Raw genomic sequence first — 26,981 nt, forward strand, 5'->3', positions numbered from 1 at the left:
CATTCGTTTTATTTATTCCACGTCTATCCCGCGTTTCTTCGACACATGTTCTTACTCCAAGAAAACCTCGTAAAAGCGGCCTAACACGCACCGCTTGATTACGTTGAGTGGCTCCTCCTAAAACACACCAACGATGTTGCTGGGACAACCCAGGCAAACGGCCCGGACAGACTTCTCAGGTCCTGATTTCTCCGGGCAGTCTAATATCCCCAGCAGGGCTAATGGAGAAAAAGGGCGTTCAATTTGTTACCCAAAACAACGACCGCCCACCGAATGTCTACGTCTGAGCGGACACCGCCGAAGCAGATGTACGAGATCGTAAACGAAGCTAATGGTCCTCTGCCACTGTCGCGACAGCTTCCTTCGCGGCGATCACTTCGAGAAGCACCGATCACGGACAATACCGGGAACCTCGTGCCTGCCCAATGCTCGCCACAGAGCCTGTCGTCTTCGTACGAATGTCATGCGTATAGCCAATACCATATAGAAAACAAAGCCTACGCTCCCTCCCCCCCCCCCCTCCCCCATCTCATGCGTCATGAATACAGTGTTCTAGAGAAGGGTAGGGGCAAGGGTGAAAGCCGTTTACGATAGCTCGCGTAAGGAGGGGCAAAAGGCCGCGAGGGCGAGATGTGGCGCTGCAGTCGGAATACCTAGTAGAATCACGGGCGAAGCCAGGAGGCAAGGCGAGGGGCGTTTGTTTTCTCCCATTCAAGCATTACCCTTTGGGCTACTTCGAATGTGCCCAATCCTGCGCAATACACCATCTTCGTCTCGTCGTCTTGGGACATAAGAAGGGAAAAAAGACATCACGCACCGCTTTGCGCGTAAACGCAAGTTAGACAACAAGTAGTCGCGCAGTTGAAAAGCTGCGGACGTTTATGAACCATCGCCGTTTCTTGAGTCAGAAAGCAATTTTCCAATCTATACAGTTCGAACTCTTCTGAACTGAAAAGACAAAACGTTTCGCCGAAACAGCAACGCTGTGCGAAAAACGTTTTTAACCTTACTTGATGAGTCAAGACTGCTTTCTACGTACCTCGTGCCTCGTAAAATTGGTAGAAAAAAAACCATGGCAGTAAAGGCGATGGAGCTTGTCAAGCCTTTATGCCACACAAAGGTTACGCATTTGTTTACAGTAGAATATTCTTATATTCTACAACTGCTCTAACACCATGTATGTTTCAGTATATTTTGTTCAATGGGTGATAAAAATGTACATTAATTAGTCGGTCTGAAGGAACCATATATTCTCACTTTATATATTGCAAACCTCAGTTATAGTAAGGTGCACGTCACACGGTGTTTGTTTTTAATTCATGCGTATTTATTCATGGACACAATTAAATGAATGGCATACTTTCGCTGCGCGTGTATTGGGCGTCGTGATCAGTTGAATAAGAAAATTAATAAGTTTCAGTTAAAGTTTTATCAATCGTTTTTGTGTCATTAACTGCAGTTCCAGTCCTTAAGGCATTCATAATTGATGGCTATACCAATTGATCGAATTTTCGAATGGCAGCGAGCTTTTATAGATAAATAAATTATACTATGCCTTAAATTGCCAATTCTGAAACTCAATTTAAACAAAAAAAAAGTTATCACACCTGTCCCGAAAAGCTTAGCCAAATAAACACTGAGCGCAGACGGTTTCCGTGTAATCATCACAGCCTTTAAAGAAAAAAAAAATTACCTATTAAATATAAGCACCTACAGGTGTCATCCGTTTCGGGTGACGTTTATGAAAGAAAATAAAGTTAAGTGAGATTTGGAAGTTCACATTGGTAATACCTATCATAAGCTGAGCACAATAAGTCATTTCGGCATGCAAGCAAGAAACTTGCATGCCGAAATTCTTTTTTTTTTTTTTACACGAGATTTCGCGGAGAGGTGCTTCTGGCACCTTCCAGAAATGCGCACTGTGATCTTCACCTTTCGCAAGGCTAGCATGTGTACTGGGAAGCTGTCATAATTAGTGGGACGCTAACATGGAACAGTTTCACGTTAAAATAAATTACTTAAATTGCTCGAAACAACGTAGCAAAAGTCGCTATTTACATATGTTTCTCAGATTATTTTCTCCTACCACTCGTGTCACTCAGTATCTAGTCTATCGTGCGGACAGAGATTATGAAATGTGTAACCCAATTCACGGGGGGTGGTGCTCTGATAGCAGTCTGAAGCGATTTTGACTCATACCGCAGAACTGATATGGAAACGTACAGAGAATCCGTGTTGGTCGAAATTATTCTTCAGGAAAAACCGAACAATTTTCTGGGAAATTATTATTTCCCTCCGCAATGCGACTTTTCAACCTTCAGTTCTTGCATTGATCACGCTTTGAACGCGATAGACTCCGCGAAGTAACGTGTTTTTATTACGGGCGATTTCAATTTGCCTGGTGTGAACTGGGGCACTGGTATTATAAACTCGTGCAAGTGAGAGGTGCGAAAAAAGGCGAATGTTTTATCTCGCTTCATGAACTACTTGCAACTATAGCAATAAACTGTTCTGCTCAACCACAAAGGAAAAGTTTTGGAGTTGTTATTTACAAATGATGACGAATGTATTCTTCCACAAGCTATCGCCCCACTTGTCCCTGTAGACATTTGGCATATCCCGCTTGAGGTCGATTTTAATATAGCTAATAACCAAAGTACAGCATATCCGCATGCGACTGCTTTTTCTTATTCAAAGGGAAATTACCTGGAGCTTTATCAGTTCTTAGCTAACACAGACTGGTCACTGGTTACGTCATGTAAAAATGACATATATAAACAAGTATCAACGCTAACAGACGTAGTGACAACAGCTATGGAGATGTTCATTCAGGATTACAAACATAGTATCACAAATCACTACCCTCCCTGGTTTTCCCACGAATTGAAACACACGATGAAGAAAACGCTACGATATAGCAGACATTACAAGCAGACTGATAATCTGTTATGGTAAGAAAAGTTCCAGTCGAAGCGCGCTTTGGAAAAGGGTCTTTATCGTCGTCACCACACAAACCTCACTCAAAGCGTTGAATCAGGTTTAAAGACAAATCGTCAAAAGTTTTAGAAATATACGAGGAACTTCTCGAATAAAAAAAGACGGAACAACAGATAACATTATCTAACGGTTCAGATCATGTCAGTAGTCCGAGCGACGTCGGTCAAGCGTTTGCATATTTCTTTTTTATTGTTTTTGATTCCGCGTGAAGTACGGCTCAAACCTGCACATAGCCCGATCAAGAAAACCTATAGTTATCAATCCCCCAGCTCAGCAATGACGACGTCTTAGCGGAGATTCAGGTGACATAAAATAAGAAATCGGCTGGAACCGACGGAATTGCTCCATTTATACTAAAGGGTGGGGCGACGTGCTATCCCCGATTTTAACTTTTATTTTTAATCGGTCCTTGAAAGTTGGTTGTTTTTTTCCAACTGCAAGGAAGTTTTCACTAGTTGTGCCAATACTCAAAGATGGGTTATCAGTATCTCTCAGTAATTATCGTACAATTTCACTGAATTGTTCATTTGCCTAGGTGTTCGCAAAGGCCTTGCATTGTCACATTATGAGTTTTTGTTTTCTAGATGCAAAAATATGTGCAACAACATGGTTTTATGCCAAATCAATCCGTGGAAACAAATTTGATTGCGTTTACGGAATTTGTGCGTGCCAACCTAAAGTCGAAGCAGCAGGTTGAGGCATTTTATTTTGAATTAAAAAAAAAAACCTTTTAACATGGTGTATCATTTATTGCTAGTTCAAAACTTGCGTCCTATCGCCTCTCCTTACCCCCTTGCGAATGGATTCAGAGCTATCTAAATGACCGATGGAATTCTGTTTCATACGGTGGTGTACGGTCAACCGCGTACCTTTCCAGATCGGGCGTCCCGAAGGGCTCTAACCTATCAAGTTTGCTTTTCAACCTATTCGTAAACGATATTTGTTCATGCATAAATCACACTGAAATATTACAGTTCGCCGATGACGTTAAACATTTTCGAGCGATTGTTGACATTTCTTAATGCGATAAACTACAGTAAGATATTATAACACTGGCAGCGTAGTGCACAGTTAACAGCTTGTTTCTAAACCCGGCTAAAACAAAGCTTCTATCGTTTTCCAGAAAACAATCTTGCAACATCTTTGACTACACTTCGAACTAGTGTTCGATTGAGCGCATTTCAGTTGTACGTGATCGAGGAGACTTCCTGGACAGTGAATTGAAATTAAGTTACAGAGCGAAGCGCTGCCCGCTCAGGCTTCGTCTAATGCTCCCGCAGTGTCTACGCGGAGAGCAAGTCGTCTGCATCTTGCACAGGAGTGGAGTAACGTCAGAACGCGGCCGAGCTCTGATTGGCTATTTGAATAAAATAGTGGGTAGACCTTAAGGCATCTAGCATGAAGGTCAACCCACTATATTTTTTTTTTTTGAGCAGCCAATAACAGCTGGGCGTTGTTCTGACGTCACCGCCACTCCTGTGCAAGAGGCAGACGACTTGCTCTCCGCATAGGTTGCGTCTGCGCCTTCCTACGACCATGTTTCTTGACCTCGCTCTGGAGTAGAAAACTGTCACCATGATTTTCGCAAACTCGTTCATGTCCAGCGTTTCGTTGGACGACGTGTGATGAAAAAATGTAGAAACCACAGGGGGGATTATATATGAATGCAATAGCATTTATCATTGCACACACGGGCAGGTTTGGGGAAAGCTGAATTGGTGCATATGTTACGTGACGTAGATTTTCCTCACAATTTACCGAGAAACCTGAAAACACGGCCAGGAAATACGATACCCATAGAGTTGAAAACCTGGAGTTTAAAACGCTCACTACAGCTTCAGAAGTTGTGGGAGTGGTTGTGGGTGTGGGAGTGGAGAGTTTTAGCGTAAAAGCAGATGAAAGCACAGTAATGCTCGAACAGCGGACGAAGGCAGGAATATTGATGCGTGATCACGCGGAAGGGCGTCGCTCTCTGAACATTTGGAACTGAGTTACTGGGGTTTGTTTAACCACGTGAAAGAGCATAACGACGATCTCTCCACAGACTGCAAACCAACATTAATTTTAGGTCAAACTTGGCACATCTGAAATGATTGTTAAAAAGCAGTGAGGCATGCGAAGTGTTTTGGAGTGGAGCTCGCGCCTCAAGAATGGCGGAACGTCATTGAAGTCAAGCAGAGGTCAGATAAGGTCGCTTTACCTTTCTTCGTCTTCCAGCGATGTGCAGCCGTTCCTGAATTGGGAGGGTCACTTAAAAAACTTCGCGAAGTTCGCTACTTTTTGACACAAGTCTGCTAAATTATTTACAAGGTCTCTGCTTTATATTCGTCGAGTTTAACGAAGGACTGATGCTCGCTCTCGCTCTGGTTTGCAGTCTACGGTGAAATCGCCATTGGGCCCGTGCACATGGTCACAAAATCTCGTGTAGCACAGCTCCAACTGTTCACAGAGCGACTGTTTTTGGTATAACAAGACACGAATGTCCCTTTGTTCGACTCTAGCTCGCGCATCACTGTGATGCCTTTTCTTTCTACGCTGCAAGGTCAGTCCCGGAAGTTTCTGATCACACCTCGTATATGTTTTCACGTAATTCGACCTGCAGTAGTTTCTCGGAGCTCGGTTTCAATCCTGTTTCGCGTTGTTATGGCGGCATCGACAGCAGCACACCGCCATTATTTTCGTGTATTGACCTATGTCCGAAATCCTACACTCTTAAGAAAAAGTGAGCACCCCCCCTAGTCATCATGCGTTTTGACGGCTGTAACTACCCCACAGGCATATGGACATGGCCAATGTCATTCAGGGCGAATCTCATTCGGGCGCCGAATGACATTACATTTCAAGCCCGTGCTACACGTACATTTCGAATGTCATTTTGCGCCATAATGATGATAGTGCCTTCTCTTTGAAGAAAACTAATTGCAAAGTTTTTTGTAAGCTAAATACGTTTGTTCAAGGTTATGATCTCTAAAAACTGGCTATAGGTAGATTTAAACAAATTTTGCAGTCCATTACTTCAATGTTTTTCTTTTGCGTTTCCCGCTCTTGGTGAAACTTTACTTGCGCTAGCCGCAATAAGCCAAACCCAAAGAGAGAAGCTGACAAAAGGGAAAGGAAATGGCGCCTGTACAGTCGCCAGTGTCGGTCCTTGCACCGGAGGACGGTAAACGGGTGCGACGGTTAATGAGCGCCCTCATTTATTTACGCGCCAAGCACCGTGCCAAGCAGCAGAGGCTCAAAGCCGAAGCTGAGGACACTCACTCTCGCGTTCGTGAAATCGAAGAGCAGCTGCTCTCGAACTCCGTGGCTCTGGCTGCTGCTTTCGCTGCGCACCGCCCAGTGCACCGATCGCGGCTGCTTGCGGCGCTTGCGGATCCATCGGAAGAAACTTGGAAGTTCGAGCAAAACGTAACAAAACCGAGAAGAAACGCGAAAAAGATGGTGTCGCAGGCGATGTAGCTTTGTCTACTGGGTTAAAGAGTAGCCGCTTGCAATTATGTGACAAGCCGCGCTTCAAATCTAGTATAAAAGAATGCAGACATAAAAGAAACACAAATAAATAACTTTTAGTTCGGGTATACTTTGATTAACGTAATCACATTGTTGTTATTTCACTTGGGGCCTGGGATAGAGGCTACACATTTGACCCGTGTCCGAATGCGAATGAGTTCCGCTAGTGCCACTAAATAGAGAGTTTTAGTAGATCGTTCCCATGACTCCGATAACGATATCCCGATACTCCGCCACCGCCTCCCTTGCGCATGCATAGTATCGTTATCAGGGCTATCGGAGGTATCGCAACGATCTACTAAAACTCTCTAATAAGCTACACTTCAGAGTAACGACACTTGGCCATATTGTGGCATAAAAACATGGTTGCCAGTTATCTGAAGCTTTATCTGAAATCACAGGAAACGCTTTTCCGCCCTCCACAAATGTTTAAACCGTTCGCGACAGAGCAAACCAATATTACATGACCTTCCTAACACCGAATCTAATGCTGAGGAAGTCGCACTTTTGAATCATGACGATCGGCCGTTGCGTCTGTTCTGCATACGAGCCAAAATGGCGGCGCCCACAACAATGTCGGGGAACGGTGTGCCGATACTCTAAGCGCAGCTTATTTAGTGGCTCTAAGTTCCGCCGAACCCCTTCAGTGGCAAATGACATTTGCAGCGAATGCCATTCGAGCAGGCCGTGTAGCACCAGTCGAATGACATTTGGGGCGAATGCCATTCGTGGTAAATGGCATTTAGTTGCCCGTGTGGCACGGGTATTACTTAACTACCCACTGGGCTCGAGTCATTCAGCGTTACCACCCTGCTGGCAGGTGACAAGCATGGGGTAGTCACGTTTTATAAGCTCTTGAATTGCACATTCAAGTGCATGCAGTCGTTCAATAGTAAAAGTCGCTCAAAAATTCTAAAAAAATACTTGAAACTTGTTTTCTTTATGCGTTGGTTAGCATTTATTCAAATTTAAACCGGTCGAAACAGGCGTGTGCTCAGTTCGCCTAAACTGACAGAAAACAAGCATTGCCAAGGAGTACAGGCAACCTTGGTAGGCACCTACTAAAACCCGAGGCAGATGAAAAGTGTCCCGGTTGTCCTTTCTGGTTCCGTCGCGGGTTTTATCATGTACCGCAGTAAACAGCTGGCAGTTGGCGTCGTTCTCGAGGAATTTAACCAAATCTCTAGAAAAGCACAGGAAGCTACGCACGGGCGTGAGTTGACTTGAATGTTCGCCGGACGAGATGCTCCTGTCGTCTTTTATTGTGCGGTTCAGTAAAGAGCGTGCTCTCATTAAATGTGTGATCAGTCAGTCCTGCGTGCAGATCAGTTGCAAATGGCCTCCTCTGTTCCGCCGAACTTGCACGCCTGTCATAGCCAATTTTTTTTGCTTTCAAGTGCAGTGAAGTGTGAAGCATTGAACACCACGACTGAGGCCGGACAGGACGAACGTACTCAAATATCTGGGATCATGTTCGTGTATTTCAGTATTTCTCTGTCTCGGGATATATGATTCGCCTTCACTGGCTCATTTGGCACATTTCATCGAGCATACTTGATAAAAGATGCTTCAAACAAAAATGCTTCAAACAAGCGTGTGCCATTCCAGGTGGAGTTCTTTGAAGGGGACTAGGATTTCAGGCCTTCCGGCACGCGTTCCTCTTGCCTATATAAAAGATTCCAAGTAAATTTCCAAAAATAAAGCGTTGGCAAACATACACGTGCTATTTGTTTTAGATTTTTTTTAGAAAAAGTACTACTGCAGACGCCAGCAGGTGCAGCGCAGAGAACTATGTTCTCGGTGTTCTTTGATGCTTAGATAATTTAGCATACGTCTTCCGTGTTCATTGCAGGTGAAGGAACGGGCCCGAAAGCGGCAATTCTGCACTGTCCTCTTGGCGCGAGCGCGAGTGCATAGAACGCATATTTGAAAGACACGCGCTTGAGCAGAAACAATTGTAGCGAAAAGTAGAAAACTGAAACAACGCTTTGGGGAAGACCCGAGGACGAGCAGACGGGCTTCGCTAGAATCACCTGCGCGTGCTCAGTGTACTCAACGTGTACTCAACAGCCGCTGAAGTCATTCGGATATGTAAAAATAGAAAAAAAGTTGTGATTACAGAAATTGGTTTTGATAATTAATACAATTAATTAAATAGGATTCTGTATACTTGAAGTGTAAGCTAGCGAGAAAACGAAACTGATCAAAACGTGACGTCTTGCGACTATTCAAATTTATTTATAACCTGCAGTTCACTTTTGCAATGGATTACATTAGAGATACGAGCGCTTTCCTAAGGGCAGTAGAGGAAAATATAATATGCGTGTAAGTCTTGCACAGTCTTTTCGTATTTATGCAAAATATGACAGTGGTCACCATCCTAACCGGTCAGAGAAAATACAGCAGTATGTAAGCTGGTGGTGTCAACTAGTCGTGTGTATAGGAATGTAGAGTGTCAATATCTCATGTTGTACCTTGTGCTGTTTGTGAACGCGTTCATGTATAAAATCATATGGTGTCTGTATGTCGCGTATGTGTGAAGTGTCGTGTGGCATGCACGTATGTGCATGCCTCACCAGACATGCACATACGTGTATGTCTGGCGAAGCGCTCAAAGCCTTTGTTGTTGTTTTTTTTTTTTTGAGCGCTGTCCGTTAGGTGGCGCGTGTCGCCGCCCAATTCAAGGAGTCGCGCGTTTAAATGTCTACTTATGTGAGTGGAAAACATGGAGACGTTCCATGGCTCCACGAAGCAGCGTACGGGGGGTTCGGTTCTCGGCCTCTCGTCCCAGTGGGATCAGTCCAACCAGTTGAATGGGTGTTCCGTATGGTAAATAGCGCCAAGTGCGTGCTCAGACGGGGTGAGGATTGCCAGGGACTTGAAAGTGGATAACGAATGCTAGCAGATGAGCAGGAGCGTTGAACGATCGGAACCGACGCCGCTTGAATCGGTGATGCTTGGCGTCACCGCTGTCAACCGAAAATGCCGGATCACTTGCGGCACGCACAGCAAGCAGATGCTCTCTTCAATGAAGACATCATTCCATTTGCCGCGATACGATTCCTTCTTTGAATGTTTTCTGGCCGCGAAGTAAATGCAGCCGGTCGTGCGAAAGCAGTCGCGGACAAACCACCTCGAATACCCCGCTCACATCGTCGTCCCTACTCGTAATAGGTGTGGTGCCGGTGCTTCGAGGCGCGTTTTGGAGTGCTTTAGTGCGCACAGAAGGCAGCGAACGGGCGTACGCACTTGAGAATCGTATTTTAGCAAAAAGCAGTTCAGCTCGCTAGGCCTTACTCGTATTTCTCCACTGTCGCTTGCCAGCCGCCATGTTGCTTTTGGGGGTGGTCACTGTGAAAACCTGTAGATTGCGTGCCGTGTATAACTTAGTATAACTAAGGGGGGGGGGGGGGGGGTAGCGATATCTGTGACGGCTTCTGACTACCCCAAGTGTAGTACCCTACGACTACTCTTTTGTTGAGAGTGTGGCCCCAGCTATAAAAATGGGAAAAAATAATCTCAAAAGCAGGTCCTTGCGAAGAGAGGGGCTGCGCATAAAAGAATATTATTGTTTTTGCTTATTACAGCGTTCTTAGCTTTCGTATTGTTCTCACAGCTTGGTGACTGTATTTCTGACGTTCTTGCACTACGATATGCGCAAAAATTTCCATAAAAAAGATAAAACATTGCTGTTTTGAAAAAAGCGCAGCCCCACTGCTGCCTCATGGCGTCAGCAAAAACGAACATGGCGGCGCCCATGGAACAGAGTAGACACCGGTCGGTATGCTCTGGAATACGTCTTTACAAAGCACTTGTACGTTCGGCGGTTCGGTGATTCACTAGGGGATGAAATTCCACAGTGCCAGCAATTGATAAAATCTACCAAGAGAAGTATTCTTCACACTTATTGTTATCAGATTTATCTTCTCTTGCTGGCGGATTATGCTAGGATTAGGATGGTCGCGACTGGTTTTCCCCAGTGCATGGAGGAGATATGTGTTCTAAATTTCCAGGGCTTGTGTTGAGGTCAGGCCTGTTTGCCACTTGGGGCGGGTGGGAGATTCAATAAAGACGACTTCATGCGCAGGCCGTGTCTTTTATGTTTTGTTGGTATAGTTACACACCGAGGGAGAGCGGTGGAATAAGTACCTCATTCAGAATAGCGATAGAAGACTCCAGGACAGCAGAGACAACTTTGCATCGGGGAATCGGCACGGGACCGATGGATACGGACGAGTAAACGTGAAAGGAATGGGCGGTCCTAGAAAGCCTGAATAGCGGTAGTTAATTAGTAATCTTTTCGGGCGGTTGTGGGTCGATGGTATAAGAGACCTTGTGAATAGGTTCGTACACGAAGACCTCACTGCAGCCTTTTTTATGGTGCTTTCAACGGCTCGCTGCATACAGAGTTGCAAACTGTTTATTAGATCAGTCACCGTGTCCGTCTTCACTTTCTTTCGGACGATTTCGTGTGCCATGGTTGGAGCGTCTAATCTCGTCAAAATTTATGGTGGTTACGTTTGCCCGGCGTGTTCTTAACACCGGGGGAGAAGGGGGGGGGGGGGGGGGGGAGACGTCAGCTTTGTGGCTTTTGAAGCCATTCTCCTGTGTCGCCCGCGTCCTTCTCATACTCCTCGTGAACTTTCGACTCACATATGAACCACACGTGACTCTTGAGTGGTACACGGTTGCATCTAGGAACTGAGTGGCACCAGGTTCTAACGTTGTTCTGCTCAGGATCGCAGCCGCTGACTGCTTCTGCTGCCTTTTGTCGTGTGACAACAACGTCTTTCACGCGACATTACCATCGTGCAAGTGAATATCAGCGTTCTAACGATGTGCGTAATTTCGTTTAACTTGACAAATGTGTGTTGCATCGATGTAAAGTTAAATACTCGCGAATTTCGTCAGCCAATATATTGTGCACGCCCGCGTAGAAGGATATGTGGAGCGCTCACACTTGACAATACGTTTGGGGGGTGCTCTCGGGAAGCATTGCAAGCGGCGTGGAAACATGCAGTTGAGTTTGACTAGGGCGTTTTAAGAATATGTCGACTGTCGAAGTCATCCGATTTGAAGCGAGAGAAACATCAATTCAGTGAGGTCCAGCCACTGTTCCGAAAATTGGCCGAAATCCATCGTTCGCGCAGCTCGGTACTGCGAAGTTCAGAACGTAATTCAACAGTGGCATGCTGGTGAAACGAAACTCCCTCGGAAAGATTTCTGAAGCCTTTCAGACTGCAAAGCCTCATTTCTGTCTCGGCACCGCCACACACTTAAGTTTACTCAAACCGCTCGGCGACTAGGCTTGTCCGCTCGTCGTGGTCTTGCATGTCTTGCCGGTCTTACCTACACATTGCTTTCGCAAAACATACCGGACTGAGCGAGCGCAATACTCCGACGCGCGCAGCTGGCACATCGCTCACCGCCGGTCATAGAGTTTTTGTTTGGTTCCGGACGCATGACGGAGAGCAACGAGCTGCTCGCGGTCCGATGTCAGCTCCTCGGAGACTCGCGGCCTCGCCGCTGTACCGCCGCCGTACCGCCACCTTAAAAACCTCGGCCTTACCATGCTCCGCTCACGTAAAGTCTACCGGATGAAAGCGAGCGCCACACTATGGCCAGATCCTACAACGAGCCGGCCAACTCGCATGTGACAAAGTCAGGTGCACGTCACGTTTTAACTTTCTATGGCTCGGCATCAAAAAAGTCGTGTGACGCCCCCCCCCCCCCCCCCCCCCCCCCCCCCGGTTCTTATGCACGGAAGCAGCGTTTCCTGTTCTGTCCGGTCGACCGCGCCTGACGAACGATTAGGTAACATAAGGGAGCGTCAGCTAGAAAGTCGTTGTTTATGCAAACGATGTATATCCGCTGTTCACACTATCCCATCCCACGCCTGAGAAGTATGCTCATCGGCAGCCGAAATGGTATTGCGGATTCCGCCAGGGTAACGTCTGAGCGAAGAAAAGACAGAGTTAATTATTATTTGTCTAAACCACCCAAATACGTCCACGATTGTGTACGTCTAGAGTTCTGTCATTCACGAAGCCTCTCGCCATGCTTCTCCGTTTTGCTAACACCAAACACGACGCTAACAAAGATTCGCTCACACGCGATAAAATATGAGACATTGGTAGATGCTCACCGGCACGGCCGGAAACGGCCAAGCGAAAGTGAAACGGCATTTTCTGAAACCTACGTATAATGTAAGTATCGAGGTGCCGTTGTGTAATCGAGTCATTCCCACTGATAAGGTGAGAGTGGCAGGGCGTCTACTTTCGGATGTCCATCTTCCACCATGCGCTCTTTGCCTTCCGCCGTGCTTCGGTTGCGCGTGCATACTCGAGGCGCACGAAACGCCGAAGCATTATCGAAGGTATGAAGCTTGCGCTAGAGGCGGGCGACAGTTCAAACTCGTCTCTGCCGTCCTCATTCCGTCGGCGATTATGCGGATGGAAACTAAAGGAGAGGAGAAGATGAGAACTCGCGCTGACGTCAGAGAAACGAGGTTTGGTTGGAGTGATTAGTGGGTAGACCTAATGGCTGGCTTCCTTTGGCTCTACCATAGCCTCCTATATACTCACAAAGCCTGACAGATCGAACGAGAAGCGGTCGCCGAAATGGAGATGGTGGAGCGACAAACAACGGATGAGAGGAGAGCCACGTGACTGGCGCCCCGCTGCATCGAGACGCCGAAACACACTTCTCCCGAGAAAATTCGCGTGTTTCGGGTCCACTCCGCTGCAGAAGCTGTGCGCTGACGTCCAGTTTCCCCGAGAAATGGCTCTTTGATGCTCTGTGCTGCCAGATCAATGCGCTCTAAATCTGTGACCGGGCGCTCTATGGCTCCGTCGTCGAATTGCCAGACTTTGGGAGTATAGAGGAGGCTATGGTCCAACTCAGTCTTCAAAGGCGTTCGGACGCCGAAAGCCAGCATCCGGCGTTTGGTGTTTCCGTTCTAAATCTATCTAGACTCTAAAATAAAAAAGGGACATTCTTACAACGGCACGCTTGTCACATCTAATACATTCCAAAATTTCAGTTCAACGTACACCCCACTGATGTTGGACCGACGGTCCCAATTCTTTTACGAGCGGCTTGATAATCCGTGTTGTAGAACTTATTAAAATAGCAAATGTACGTGTGACTGACTGCAAGAAAGTAATTGTGGTTTTCTCGGCCCTACAACAAAACCCTAGGTTCTTTTGGTTTCTTTTAGTCTTTAATACGCATTTTAGCTCCTTGATATGCTATATCGCACGCTGATCAAGCTCCTCGTAAAAGTTGGGGCCGTCAGATTGACGTCAGTGCGGTGTACATCGAACTGAAATTTTGGGATGTACTGTATGCACCGCAAAGGCTACGACGCTACATCTTTCTTTTTTTTAGATATGTATTGACAAGCTCCACAGTAGAGCGGCGTTAGAAAACTGTTATTTTCTGTTGCCTGCACCAAAGTAAGGGTGGATCGCGTTCGTAGCGCCGCCAGCGGCAGTCCCTCCAAGGGCAATAATACGGTTATCGTACGACGTTCTTTTCGCGCAATCCTTTGCGCAAACCTTATGTTTACCGTAAAAACTGCAAGAACATCGCTTTTGACGGCATTTTATGTGTATCCAACGTGCCACCCGTTCGGCAGCTTTTGTGCATTTGGCGATCTGATAGCCTCGCGAGCGCCGCCGAGCGGACACGCCGCGAGAAGGCACCAGGCGTTCTAGGAAGCTTGTCAACTGACTTTGATCTAGTAACGTTCAATTCACCTACGTTAGAGTCTTTCCGAGTGAAGCCAAAATTGACTTCTAGTTGCCAAAAAAAAAAAAAAAGAAACAGGGACATGTTGACAAAGGAAGGGTGCACTCGCAACGAACTTTTATTTGAAAAAAAAGTAATCATATAAATAGCCGTGACTGAACAAAGAGTCACGGCTACTTCCGGTGTAACCCCCGTAACAAAAAAAAAATAATGCTCATTTGTGGATAAAGACAATGGCGTGTCACTTATATGCTAATCGCTCTTTGCTTTTATTTTGAAAGCTTCATGTAGCTATCTATAAATCATGTCTGGATAACTAGCAAAAACCTTGCTGTCTCCAAATGGCGGGGCACATGGGCAACGACTGCGGTGAGCGTCAAGGTGGCAAGGTGAAAAGGTGCCCAGAACAGGTTTCGAGAGCTACATGAAGCTTCCAAAATCACAGAAAATGCGGTAAGTTTATAAGTGACATGTCACTGTCTTTATCGGCAAATGAGTATTTTTTGCTACGAGGGTTACACAGGAATTAGCTGTGTCTCTTTGTTCTTCTAAGGCTATATAGATCATAAAACATAAAACATAACTTTATTGCTAAAATAAACATTTTACACAATACAATAGCCAGCCGGAGTAAGCCTCAAGCGCCTGTGTACCTGGCCTGGCAGGTGACAAAATCAGATAGATTAAATAAAGAAGATTAATTGAAAATATTTCTATTCTATAGCACACCCGTTCTCTGAAAGCTCTGTGTATATTAGCCGATACCGAAACGATACACGTATTCACAACATCTTCGACACAACGCAACCTGAATGTTTATTAAAAGAAAAAAAGAACAATGAAAAATAAAAAACAGTGAAGTTTAAAATTTTAACTGATTCCTCTAAATGCCATACCGCTTTCTTAAGATTTTTCCTAGATGTTATAAGCAGCAATGATTCTGCTAGTCAGTTAAATACATGCGGCACATAATACACTCTTGAGCACTCAACAACACGTGTTTGAATACGCGGTACCTCAAAGCAAAGATATGGCCTCACTGGCCGCTGCTGAATAGAAACCACGTTGAAATCGGAGCACTAGAAATGGCGCGGCACAACGGCTTTCCTAAAAAGCACCTCAAAAGACGGCATGTAATGTTCCTGACATATATCTGCAGACTGACGTCTGGTATGTCAAACGCGACACTTTTCAAAATACTTTTTAACAACGAATTAACTTTTGTGTGCCAGAACAGCGAACATCCCATAAAAAGTGTTAGGCCGTACCGTAAATAACGGAATTCTAAAGGCTGTACTATTATTGTCCTAATACAGAAAGGCAGAAACATGTCAACATTCTGTAGAAAGTACGAAACGCTTCTTAACTTTTTGCACAAATACGTCATATGCGTACACCAGAATGAATCATAATCGATGTATATCCCGAGGTATTTTACAGATTTGACACATTGAATAGTTTTGCAATCACGAGATCTATAGCTGGAAGTATACAGTGCTACAAAAAGTGGGAGTTCAGCCAGTTTAAGTGAATTTTTAAAACGAGCCAGTTTTGTCTTTGACGCAGTTACCTTAATCAGGTTCGAAGTGAACCAGTCCGTTGTACAAGCAGTATCTTTTTTGAAGATTTTGATTAGCGACAAAGTAATCCACATGACATGAAACCAACACCGTGTCGCCTGCATATTGAAATACTAAAGTTAACGGGAGAAATGACGTCACATGGCTTCATGTCACGTGACATATACACAAGATCAGTTTCCTTCTGTACATTTAGCTGATTTTTTTTACATCGCGTGACGTGGTCGCGTGACTTGTTTGCAAATTCAGTTTACAGTTAGATTTAGCGGGGAAACTGACGTCATGTGACCTCAACACTAATTGCTTTTTATGAGGTACGTAATTATAGAAGAGGTTCTTTGAAACCAAACGTAAACAAAGTGTGGTGAGTAATTCATTTTTTGCGTATTTTATCGTTTATCTATCGCTCTTCATCAAGTTTACATATCGGAATTTTACTCACGAGTAAAACACATCGATAACCGCGGCAAACAGTGCATACAAAAGGCCAATATATTAAATCGAATAGTGTGAAAATGTGTTGAGAGCTTGACACCCAATCTTACAATTTTTTTTTCCGTCGCAAGCACAATGGATAGAATAAATTAATTTACTGCGTTTCAAAAAGAGTCAACTCTCGTCCTTTCTGATAGGTATCTTAAAGTATGTGAAGCTGTCTTTTTAACTCTGAAATTACGTCATCGGCTAATCATTAGACTGCTGCCTGCTCACATAACAAACAAAAAAAAAGAAAGGAGAAGAAAGGTTGAACGCCTGATCCGGGCCGCTTTTATTCGCCTAGCTCAGGGGGACCGTACTTGTTCTCTCGCCTCAGTCATCTCAGAGCCCCGGGGATTTTGCGTGGGAAGAAAAAAGGGGGAAATATATGCGACAATGGCGGATCCCAGCTTTTCTTGTAGCCGAGGCACGCTATCTCCACCCTGCACGCTGCCTTGACACGCGGCACTTGATGACGCTTCTTGCACATAAAAGGCTGGCCGCTCGATTGGCCCCTCAGCTTTACGCGGGTACCAAAATGTTACGCCGATGCGTTGCATCGTGTCATTCGAATAGCGTGTTATTTGTTCCAGGCTCATTCTGCATTCGTCCTAATCTTCGTGCTGTTCCCGAATGATATGGGTGTTAGCTGTCGCGCGTGAAATAAGCCGACGGTGATTTTTGTATCGTTATTATTTCTATCGCTTTTTCACTTGCAGACGTGCTCTCCATTCAATCCTTATCGCACGGCTCTTCTTTTCGGTGGAATCACACACGCTATAAAGGCTAGATTCGTAGCTCTCGACTGCATTCGTTAAGACCCGGAAGCACTATGATAAAGAGCGGAAACATCCTTATTACGGTACACTATTCCGAGAAAATGTACTCTGATTTGCTTGATTGTAGTAAACGTTGGCAAGTTATTATATGTAGGGCATCGCTTGTAGTAGTCAGGTTCCTTGCGTAGTGATTAGTTCTTCGGCGCCCTTATGGTGTGACACATACCAGCATGCAACTCAATAACAAAGTGGAGATAAGAAACGGCTCGGGACTCGCCACACCTCGCGTTTCTTAGGAAGTCAGTGACTGTACTATACAAAGAGAAAAAAAAAACAAAAAACAAGCCTGATCATGCTGGAAAGGACTGGTAGACACAGTATGTGCGATAGGCCTTCAAGGGAAGATAATGGTGTTGGAACGGAACCGCCTAACGAAGATTCGATTTCATTGCTTACTCACGCGTGAAATGACAGGAGACAGGAAAGGCCGCGAAGCCCGCGAGCTCATTCACGCGTCGTGCGAATGAACTCGCTTTTATGTGGTTTAACACCATTGACCCTGCTTAGCTCAGTCGGCAAAGCACTTGGCTCATAATCTCAAAAAACACTGCATGGGGGAGTGAAATCTTTTTCTTGGGCGCAACGTTTTTCCGTGTCGGCTTTTTGTAACAACCGGCAATACAGTCGGCTGCTACAGCCAAACGTTAGAGAGCTCCATGAAAATCGGCTCATAAAACAGAGACCGCGTTAAAAAGACTTGATCTCTACTCAGGTGCAAGCCGATTTTGAAGTGAAGCCTGCAGTGTGGGGCGCACCCTCAGGTTCTGCGATTTTGTGGAGATCGCGGAGCTTGAAATATCACCATGTAAGGAGAGTTGTAAATAAGGCATCAGTCTAGACCTGCGTGACTTTTTATAAAATCATAAAAAAAGAAGCAGCGCGCTTCATGAATTCGCATTTTTCGGTCCCAGGTGTTAGCGCACGTGAAGGAGTGCGAGAGAGACAAAAAATATTCGTGATCGATGACCTACAACAACAATACGTCGGTGTCACAGATGCTATACCTATTCGTTCCAGGTATAGCTCTAGGTACTGTCGGTCAAATTATTTTGAGCGCGATAGTTGGACTTGAGTGTCGTGATGATGGATATTAAGTTATGTTTTACATTATTTTTCAACCGTAGAACTGCAAAATGTCTATTATTTGAAAAGCAGGATAGGTGATTTGTCTTACCTACCTTGCGTTTCGCGGCGCCCCTTGAATTGAGGATACTAACAAAATGTAACCATTAGGTTAAAGTGGGATTTAAGCTCAGGTCAGGCCTAAAAAGAAACTGAGATTACCTTCTAAATTAGGCACCTTTGAAGGAAAGTCGATATGTCTCTTTCAGAAAGCGTCAAATATTTAGTATTCCTTTCTTGTTTGTTTTGCAGTGTACTAAACTGGAAATAATAGTTTTCATGGGCGTCAAGCGATTAGTAAATATATTTAAGAATTTTTTTTCCACGCAGGTATTCAATGGTGCAGCCACGTGCACCTTCGCCTTCATGGGGTATGATCTGGTCTCCCAAACTGCCACGGAAACCTCGAACCGGTTTCGAGTGGTCCCCTCAGCCGTCAGCGTCGTGTTCCTGCTCAGCCTCCTGGGCTGCTTCAGCAGCTCCGTAGCCATCACCCTTCTGGCCCCTCACTCCCTGCTCGTAGGCTCGGCTCCCCTTCTACAAGCCCCTCTAATCCGAGGACTTCCAGGCCTCGTCTGGGTCTTGGGCCTCGGGTCCCTATGTGGGCTCGCGTCTGCGGTTGCTGCGTCCCTCTGGGGACTCTCTGTACTGCTGTCTTCGCTGTCTGCGGACGGACTTCTCTGTAGCCTTACCAGCGGGACCCGGAGGGCTGCTGTAACCGCGGGATTCCTGGTGTCCATCACTGCCATGTTTGTGCATCCGGACACCCTTCTCGGCATCTTGGGTTTGGGAACGATCGTGTCCCTCCTGGCCACCGCGTCGTCGGTCCTGGCCCTGCGGTACGGCCTCATCGACCATTTGCCGCTAGAACTTGGAGACTTGAGTCGAGACTCGAGTGCCACGCTGAACCGAGTGACGTCCTCGTGCGATGTCGACGATTCCTCGCTGCGATCTTCGACGGCGTCTGCGAGGTCTGTTCTCGGTGTTGGCGCTGGCGGCGGCTACGGTTCCTTCCATAGGAGGACGTGGTCCGTAGAGCTGGTCAATCAGGGCTTCGTGACGTCGCTCGCCGGCGGCGGCAAGGCTTCCCTACCGTGCGGCGGAGTTCCGACCAGGTGTTCGGCGCACAGGACCGCGGTGTTGGTGTGCGGCATGGTGGCGCTCATGTTCCTCATGGGCGTTCTCACGGTGCACGTGCCGAGGGTGGTGAATGGCGCCGGCCGGTGGTGGCTCGAAGCCCTGGCGACGGTCGCGCTGGCGATGGTGCTCGCGCTCGCCGTGGCCGTGGTGAGACAGCCTCGACACGGCGCCCACAGTGCGGGCCACAATTCTGTGCCGTGCGTGCCCCTGCTGCCACTGTGCGCGCTCTGGATGGACGTGCATCTGTGCGTGTGCCTTCCCTACACCGCCTGGCTCGCCTTCCTCGTCTGGCAGCTGTTGGGTAAGACTCATTGTGACCTCGTTTATTTTAGAATAGGGTGCCGCAGCGCTTATGTGCTTTCGAGCATCTTGGGACATCGCACTGGGCAAGCGCAGGACGTTTGTACAGGCGCCGTGCAAAGCCTTAAAGCTGCTTCGGGGACCCGAAGCGTCGGAGTTTCCTATTATAAAACTTTATATCAATAACTGCCTGTTTACAATAGACCATTTTCAAAAGTCTATCAAGCGGCAGTGATGGTCGCCATTTCTTAGGCATGAAGCGCGTGATTGGAGTGGTGTCCCCGCCGATCGCTGACACGGCACTCATTTTATTACGGGCTGAATCGAGGTCACGTTAAACGATGACTCAGTTCTGGTGCCGAATGCATGCTCAAAGTACGCGATCAAGCAATGGCGGACAAATTATTGTGCGGATGTTTGAAAATCCTTGATTCACGCAATGATAGGGGTTGGTAGAAAAAGGCAAAAAAAAAAGCTGTAGCGAGAGTTCGGCAGGTTACTATCACAGAAATGCGCCTCCGCCACAACGGTAATGCATCTGCAGGTTGTAAATTCAACAGGTGTTAAGCGAAATCAAGAACAGAGCAGCAAATACAATAGCTGAGAGATCTCATATAACTATCATTTGCTGCACAAAAATAAAATCACAATTCTTTCGTTAAGCATTTAATTATGTCTGTGTTGCGCGAAAAACGGCTAGGGTGAAATATTGAAACTTGAAATTTATAAAGTGGCCTTTCAACAAGAGCTTCATTAAATCGGGAAACAATATAACGTTAGTGATACGCGGAATATCACTTCTAACTTTTGTACCGAAACATTTGCAATGACCACGAGAACTGAACAATTGACGTTTTCTTATGGAAGCTTAATTTCACGTGACTGATAGTCGAACTGCTACTGTGATGATGAATTGAAAAAAAAAATATATATATATATATCATCATCATCATCATCATTTATTTTCCTTGAGGGCCCCAGGGGGCATTATACAAGGGAGTGAACACACTAAAAACATCAACAAAAATAGTTAATAAAAAACACGCTGTAATCTATACTTGTATTTCCGAAAGAAAGAGGTTAACGGCTGCAGCAAACTAGTTAGTATCAGTCATGTTTACAATGAGGTCAGGTAATGAGTTCCAATCGTCAATAGCAGATGGTAAAGTCGACATTTTATAGGAGACAGATGACGAAGTAATTGAGCGCAGTTTACATGAGTGGTCAAAACGAGGGAAAATACGGTAGGGAGGTGATAGTAGAGAATCTTTTAGATGGTTGTTGTGGTAAAAGATTTTGTGAAGTAGAGTGAGACGTGACACCCTTCGACGTAAAGAAAGTAAGTCAAGGTTAGCTGATTTGCGTAATCCTGATATGCTAGTGTATGGGGAGTAGTCAGAGTAAATAAAGCGAAGACCTCTGTTTTGAACGGATTCAAGGTTGTTAGTTAGATGCAATGTATTCAAAATATATATATATTTCGAATACATTGCATCGTTCACTGAGGTAACATCTTATATGCCTACATTCACATTCTCAAAAAAGTACTATGTAAAATCTCCATTGTAGTCCGTGTGAAACAACACATATAAAAAAAAATAAGGTATCGCCCTGGGGCTCCTCCGACAGGAATTTAACGAATTCAATTTAATATAGCAATTTTATATGGATGTAAATATTTTTGTGCGCAGAAAACGTAACATAGTTCCGCATCTGCTAGTCGACTTGCAGATAAGGATCTATGAGTAGTAATTTAATACGTTCAGAGCGCATGCTCAGAACGAGCTCACATTATTGACTTGCTAACACCGGCAATCTTGATGGTGCGGAATGCACGTGGCAAAAGAACTGTGGAAGCTCGCCGTCAGCACGGGCGGATTTTTTCGGTCGCTCACCAGTCACCTAGCTGTGTTTGGAGATTCATGTTTGTCCTTTGTCCCTCTTGTTCCCCTTCTCCGGGGATTCATTTAGTAAATTGTCGCTACTATTTAATAACTTTTTGAGTAAGGTTTTATTGTAATTACCATTTCTGACCTCAAGTAGTTTGGAATGGAATAATATTGTCACGAATAAAAAAAATATTAATAAACGAACGTAAAATTTAAAATAAATGTTTAATGAGACGAACTTGTGCATGCAAACTAAAATGGAAGGTGTCGAGCATCATGTCGTCGACGGAATGTGACTGACCCGCTGCTTTTATACACTCGATTGCTTAGGAATGTTCAAGACCAGAATACGCGATGGCAGTTCAGAATAAGCTGACATTTTCCAGAACAGTACAGGACTACAAATAAGCAAAAAACCGTTTCGAGCGGGATTCCAGTCCGGTGTCCTTAGTGTTGGATCCTCATGCGTTGCCAACTCGGCGATTTACGCGGCAATATAGGCGGTATTCACTGGACGCCATATTTGAGGGCGACGTTCAGAGCGCATGCTCAGAACGAGCTCACATTAATAACTTGCTAACACCGGCAATCTTGATGGTGCGGAATGCACGTGGCAAAAGAACTGTGGAAGCTCGCCGTCAGCACGTGCTCAGCATTTGCGCACACGGACATGGCCGCCATTTAATACTCCCTATAGTTGCCTTTAAGTCATTGGACATTGCGAAATGTGCATTACAATTATAACTATATACGAATTAGACAAATATTCTGAAATACTAGTGCTCATTTTCTTCTTTTTTTAAGTTTGTGGGGAGCCGATTTAAAGTACCTCAAACTTATCAGCCTTTCCACGTGCTCTTCGGGACGTGTATGGCATGGTTGGAAAAACAATTGTTAAAATACTCATTGAAGCTACTATTGTTTGATTTAAATCCATCTTTTTTAATGCGATTTAGTTGTTATAAATAAGATATATTTTATTTTATTCAAATCTATCTAATTTAATCACCTATATCTCAGGGAGACTGCTTTTACGTCTCTTTGTGTCTCTGTTTCTATTTCTCTTTTTGAACATAACACAATTCTTTTTCGATTCGTCCAATTATTGAAAACGTCACGATAGAAAAATTATCTGGAACTTTTAACTGTCACAAAATGGGCTGCTTAATCAAGACCGTTTCATTCTTGTTGTGTACAGCGCAATATTTTTGAGCAAAAGAAACAATGGGTTATTTTTAGTTTACCTGAAAGCCTTAGTTCTAATAAAATCATAAAATTAAAATAAAGAAGAATCTCTTTTGAATTTACATACAACATGTAAACCACGTGGAAACAGCTTCCATTCATTTTATCGTGCCTTTTCTCGGATGTTTCTTGCTAAATAGTTGTCGTTTACCTTCGTTAACACTGTTCGACGGTTGCCATTGCCTTCGCTGCCCGCCCACACGAAATATTAAAAGGTCGCTGGGTCGCACGAAAAATGCAAAGCAGCAAATGAGAAAAAAAAAAAAAAAACTGTTTGAGCTGATAATTTAATGCAATTATTGCAAAGGGGTGAGCGAGCTAGACAAGAATGGGAACAATAATCCCTTGAGAAAGCGAACAAAGGGGAGAAAGGACAAACACAAATCTCCAAACACAGCTAGGGGAATGGTGCGCGACCGAAAAATCCAGGCTGATTTTTTCGGTCACGCACCAGACACCTAGCTGTGTTTGGAGGTTTATGTTTGTCCTTCCTCCCCTTTGTTCCCCTTTTCCAGAGACTATTTTTGTCCTTGTGTTTGAGGAACGTAGAATTGTGACCCTTTAAACCGAGTGCAGTTTTCGCGTCGCCTCCAAGCAGTGGCATTTACTTTTTGCTGTAAAGCGTGCAAGGTGGTGGCATAGCCTCGTAAGAGAGGCCGAGAGTTTGTATAGGACAATGCGAATATACATGCCGACGCAATATCTGCTTTATACGTATAAATCGGTATGTCTGTTGGTGTTTTTTTTTTCTTTTTCAGACAATATTTTTTTTTCTTTTTCTGTCGGTCTGTTTGCGTGTACCCGCACGCATATTTTTCTTGTTTTGGTTTTGTCCTCTAGCGTTCCGTTTGTGGAAAATTACGTATCTAAGAACTAACTGGAAGGTAAAAATGAACCTTACAATTTTATTATTTGCCCAGAAGAGTTTAGGTTTTTGCTCGTGTTCTGTCTCATCATAATTGTACTTTTCTGATGTTTGTTGGACATCACTACAAAATAAATGCACGTAAAAAATATAGTAATAAAAACAGTACATTCAAAATGTTTTCCAGTTAATTTTTGCGGCAAAACTGTGATTTAACTAACCATAGTGAAACTGCTGTGATTTTAATTAGAGGCTCATATTATGATTTAAATCACAATTTAAATCCTTTCGAGTTTCAATATTCATCCTGCTTTATGGTACTCTCAACTTGGTTCTTTATTGCAAATCAATAAACTTTGTGAAGTAGAGGCATAAAAGGTAACTAATGTCAAACACTGAAGAACACTCAGTAGTAAACTGGAGAGTTGAGCTTGCCGGTGAGATTACGTCATATTAAAAACAGCGAACAAACTGTGAGGAAGAGAAGAGCTCTTTTTTTTCTTCTTTTCAGCAAAAACAACAACATACAAAAACATCAAAATAATAAAAAGAAGATTGATGCGGATAATTGCTTTACAAATAAACACCAATAATGACAAGTATCAAAGCTAACAGTGTATTATTTCATTATTTTGTAAAGCTAAAAGAAAAATCATGATCCATTCGACTCTTTGAAGGTGGATGACCAAAGAAGCTATTTTGCACACGACACAGACCCACCCCGAGGAGCTGGTGGAAACTAGACACGCGCGACGGGACCGCCACTCCGGGAGAGTGGAAGGAAAGGAAGCTATAGGTACGCAAGCGCTTGGAACGACGACAAAAGCCGCGTTTCCATGAATGCGACTTAGTCGCATCGAATCCAGTTGTCGCATGCAATGTGGTCATGTAAACAGCATAATGCGCAAAGAAAGCGCATCGCATTGAAGTCGTTAGACAGAGGTGGATTGAGATGGCGAAAGCGCATTCATTCAGCCCATGTAAACGGATGTCGCATCGTATTTTAGAATGGGGAGGATTATGGGAAGGCGCCCGCTGCGGGAGCGAGTGAACAGCTGAAAACAAGGCGGCGGCAACCTCGTCGGCGGTGCGGAGAGCGGTCCCGCATGGTCGCCCGCAATTTTTTCCCGAGAACAAACGCGAGCTTATATTGCCATCATAAGTAAGCGAATATAGCGGAGCTGCTCGGTGAGGGCGGCCCCCGTCCAACTCTTGCGAAGTACGACTTGCACGTTCTAAGGGGTCCCAAAGGCTTCGGCGCAAGCCCGAACGACACTGAGAGCTCCGAGCACTGTAGAGCACTGCATGGTAGCGCAGAACGAGCAGCTCCTACCTCAAAGCCGTCCCTGGCTGCGCAGGAGCCGTCCCTGGCTGCGCAGGAGCCTTTCGAACTCTGAGTCCGGTTGTTCCGGTCGCTATCGGCGATGTCTGGCGCGGCGAAGCGCGGAGGCTTCCTCAAAGCGTGCGCACACACGTCGCCTCTCGTTCAGAGTGACCCGGCGGCCCGGCCTGGAGCCCTAAACGCTTGGGTTTTGATGTTTCTTCCGTCTCGTAACTTCTTCTACAGCGTCGAAGACACCGGGCGCGATCTTTACGTTCACTGAACGCGTCGAAAGGCCTCCATGTGCGATGCACCGGAAAATGTGGTGCGGCTGGTGCTGGAACTGCATAACTTCGAGCTTTGACACGGCGTGGCGCCACCTTCGTGTAGGGCTTGGTGCGCATTCATGTAAACGTTGCCGCGTCGGCTTGGTTCGAAGAACGAGTGGAGTCGATGCGCTGAAGTCGCTTTCATGTAAACGAGGCTAAAGTGAGGGCGGTGCGAGCGTAGACGTGGCCGACGCGGGTCGCACAGCGGCAAATCTTTGAGAAGACTTTATTATCTACCTGAGAGTCTACTGATCTTGAAAATGGTGCCTATTGATTACTAATCTACTGAATAGACCTATTGCTAAATCACCCAAGCGTCAAGGAGAATGCAGGTAAAGGTGTTCCACGCGCCGCACGTGCCGGCGTCTGCAGCAATAACTGTTCTAAAGCAAAAGCCTAAAACAAATGACATCTTGCACGAGCGTTCGTCAACACTTTATTTTGGTTATTCACTTTGAATCTTTTACAAAAAAAAAAAGGCGTGCGCGTGCGGCGCGCGCGGCGGTGCGAGCGTAGAGTTTTATGTCACGCACACGAAAAATCCACGAAACCCTAGCCATAAACATCTTCGCTGTAATACATCCTTGTAATTACTTTTGTGTATCGGTAATGTTGATTGTATGAACTATTTCTGGATATAGACCTTTCCAATGTTTACAAATCCACAGCTCAGCGTGCGATCTCCACAGCTCAGCACGCGCGTGTGCGTCGCTTCGGAAAGCGAGCAAATCACGCGCGATACGCACGAACACTGAAAATGAAACCGGCCAGCAGCCCTTTTCTGGAAAGGTCTATAGGTAACTGTAATTAGAGCAAAATCGCATTTCAAAAGAAATTTGCGAAGGCAGGAAGTTATATGTGATGATAGTTTGTGACAGGGTGAGAATTCAGTGACTCGTGTCAGAAAGCTCCACCCTCCTGCAGGAGTTATTCGCACACTGTAATGACTTCGCTGTTGAAAAACCGTACAAGACATCCTAAAAACAAATTTTCAAATGCGCCAAAAAGCTCAGGGAGAGGGGCAGACGTGTGCGGGCGAGGACGTCAGACCGCCGAGCTCTGGTTCGAATGATTAGTGAATATACCTAAATCTAGCTACCTTTGTCTGCACTCAACTCATCGAGTCGAATGCGAGAGCCAAACGCCGTACGCCGGCCTTCCGCCTTCTAACACGTTCCACAGGTGCTGTGGAGACAAATGTGTAATGGTGTTTTTAAAGATGTATTTAAATACCCGGTGAGCGGAGGTAAACAAAAACAAATAATGGCCGACCTTTCGGGGGGGGGGGGGGGGGGGGGGAGTATTATGCTTCCGGTTCGCTATTGTTTTTGCTTGTTTTTGAGGACCCTCGGCGGCGAGAGATTAAATGTCTCGACGCCGATCACTAACTGCGGTTCCTCCTGAAATTTACTTATAGGGGGTCGAATCCTTTTATGTTCCCTTAGGTAAAAGGGAAAAACACTAGTTCATCAAGAGAAACGACTAATCTGCCGAAGGTATCGTTGGCACACCTTCAGGAATACAAATTTGATTAGCCTGGTTCATATAATCGAGTAAGACTTTAAAACTACAGAACCCTAAACGCGTTAAACTGCTTCTTGAACGACAAGGCATC

At 45.3% G+C, this 26,981-nt stretch overlaps 1 protein-coding gene across 1 annotated transcript in view; it reads left to right on the forward strand.

Annotated features, from left to right (window-relative positions):
• The window catches only part of LOC8029374 (cationic amino acid transporter 3-like), a 262,424-nt gene that overhangs the window by 113,259 nt on the left and 122,184 nt on the right, over positions 1-26,981 (forward strand). The window contains exon 4 of the mRNA XM_042290471.1: positions 18,608-19,718. Coding sequence (XP_042146405.1) covers positions 18,608-19,718 — 1,111 coding nt within the window. The remainder of the gene's footprint in view (positions 1-18,607; positions 19,719-26,981) is intronic.

This window comes from Ixodes scapularis, unplaced genomic scaffold (assembly GCF_016920785.2).
Source record: "Ixodes scapularis isolate PalLabHiFi unplaced genomic scaffold, ASM1692078v2 PGA_scaffold1__304_contigs__length_218370807, whole genome shotgun sequence".
Classification (NCBI taxonomy): Eukaryota; Metazoa; Arthropoda; class Arachnida; order Ixodida; family Ixodidae; genus Ixodes; species Ixodes scapularis.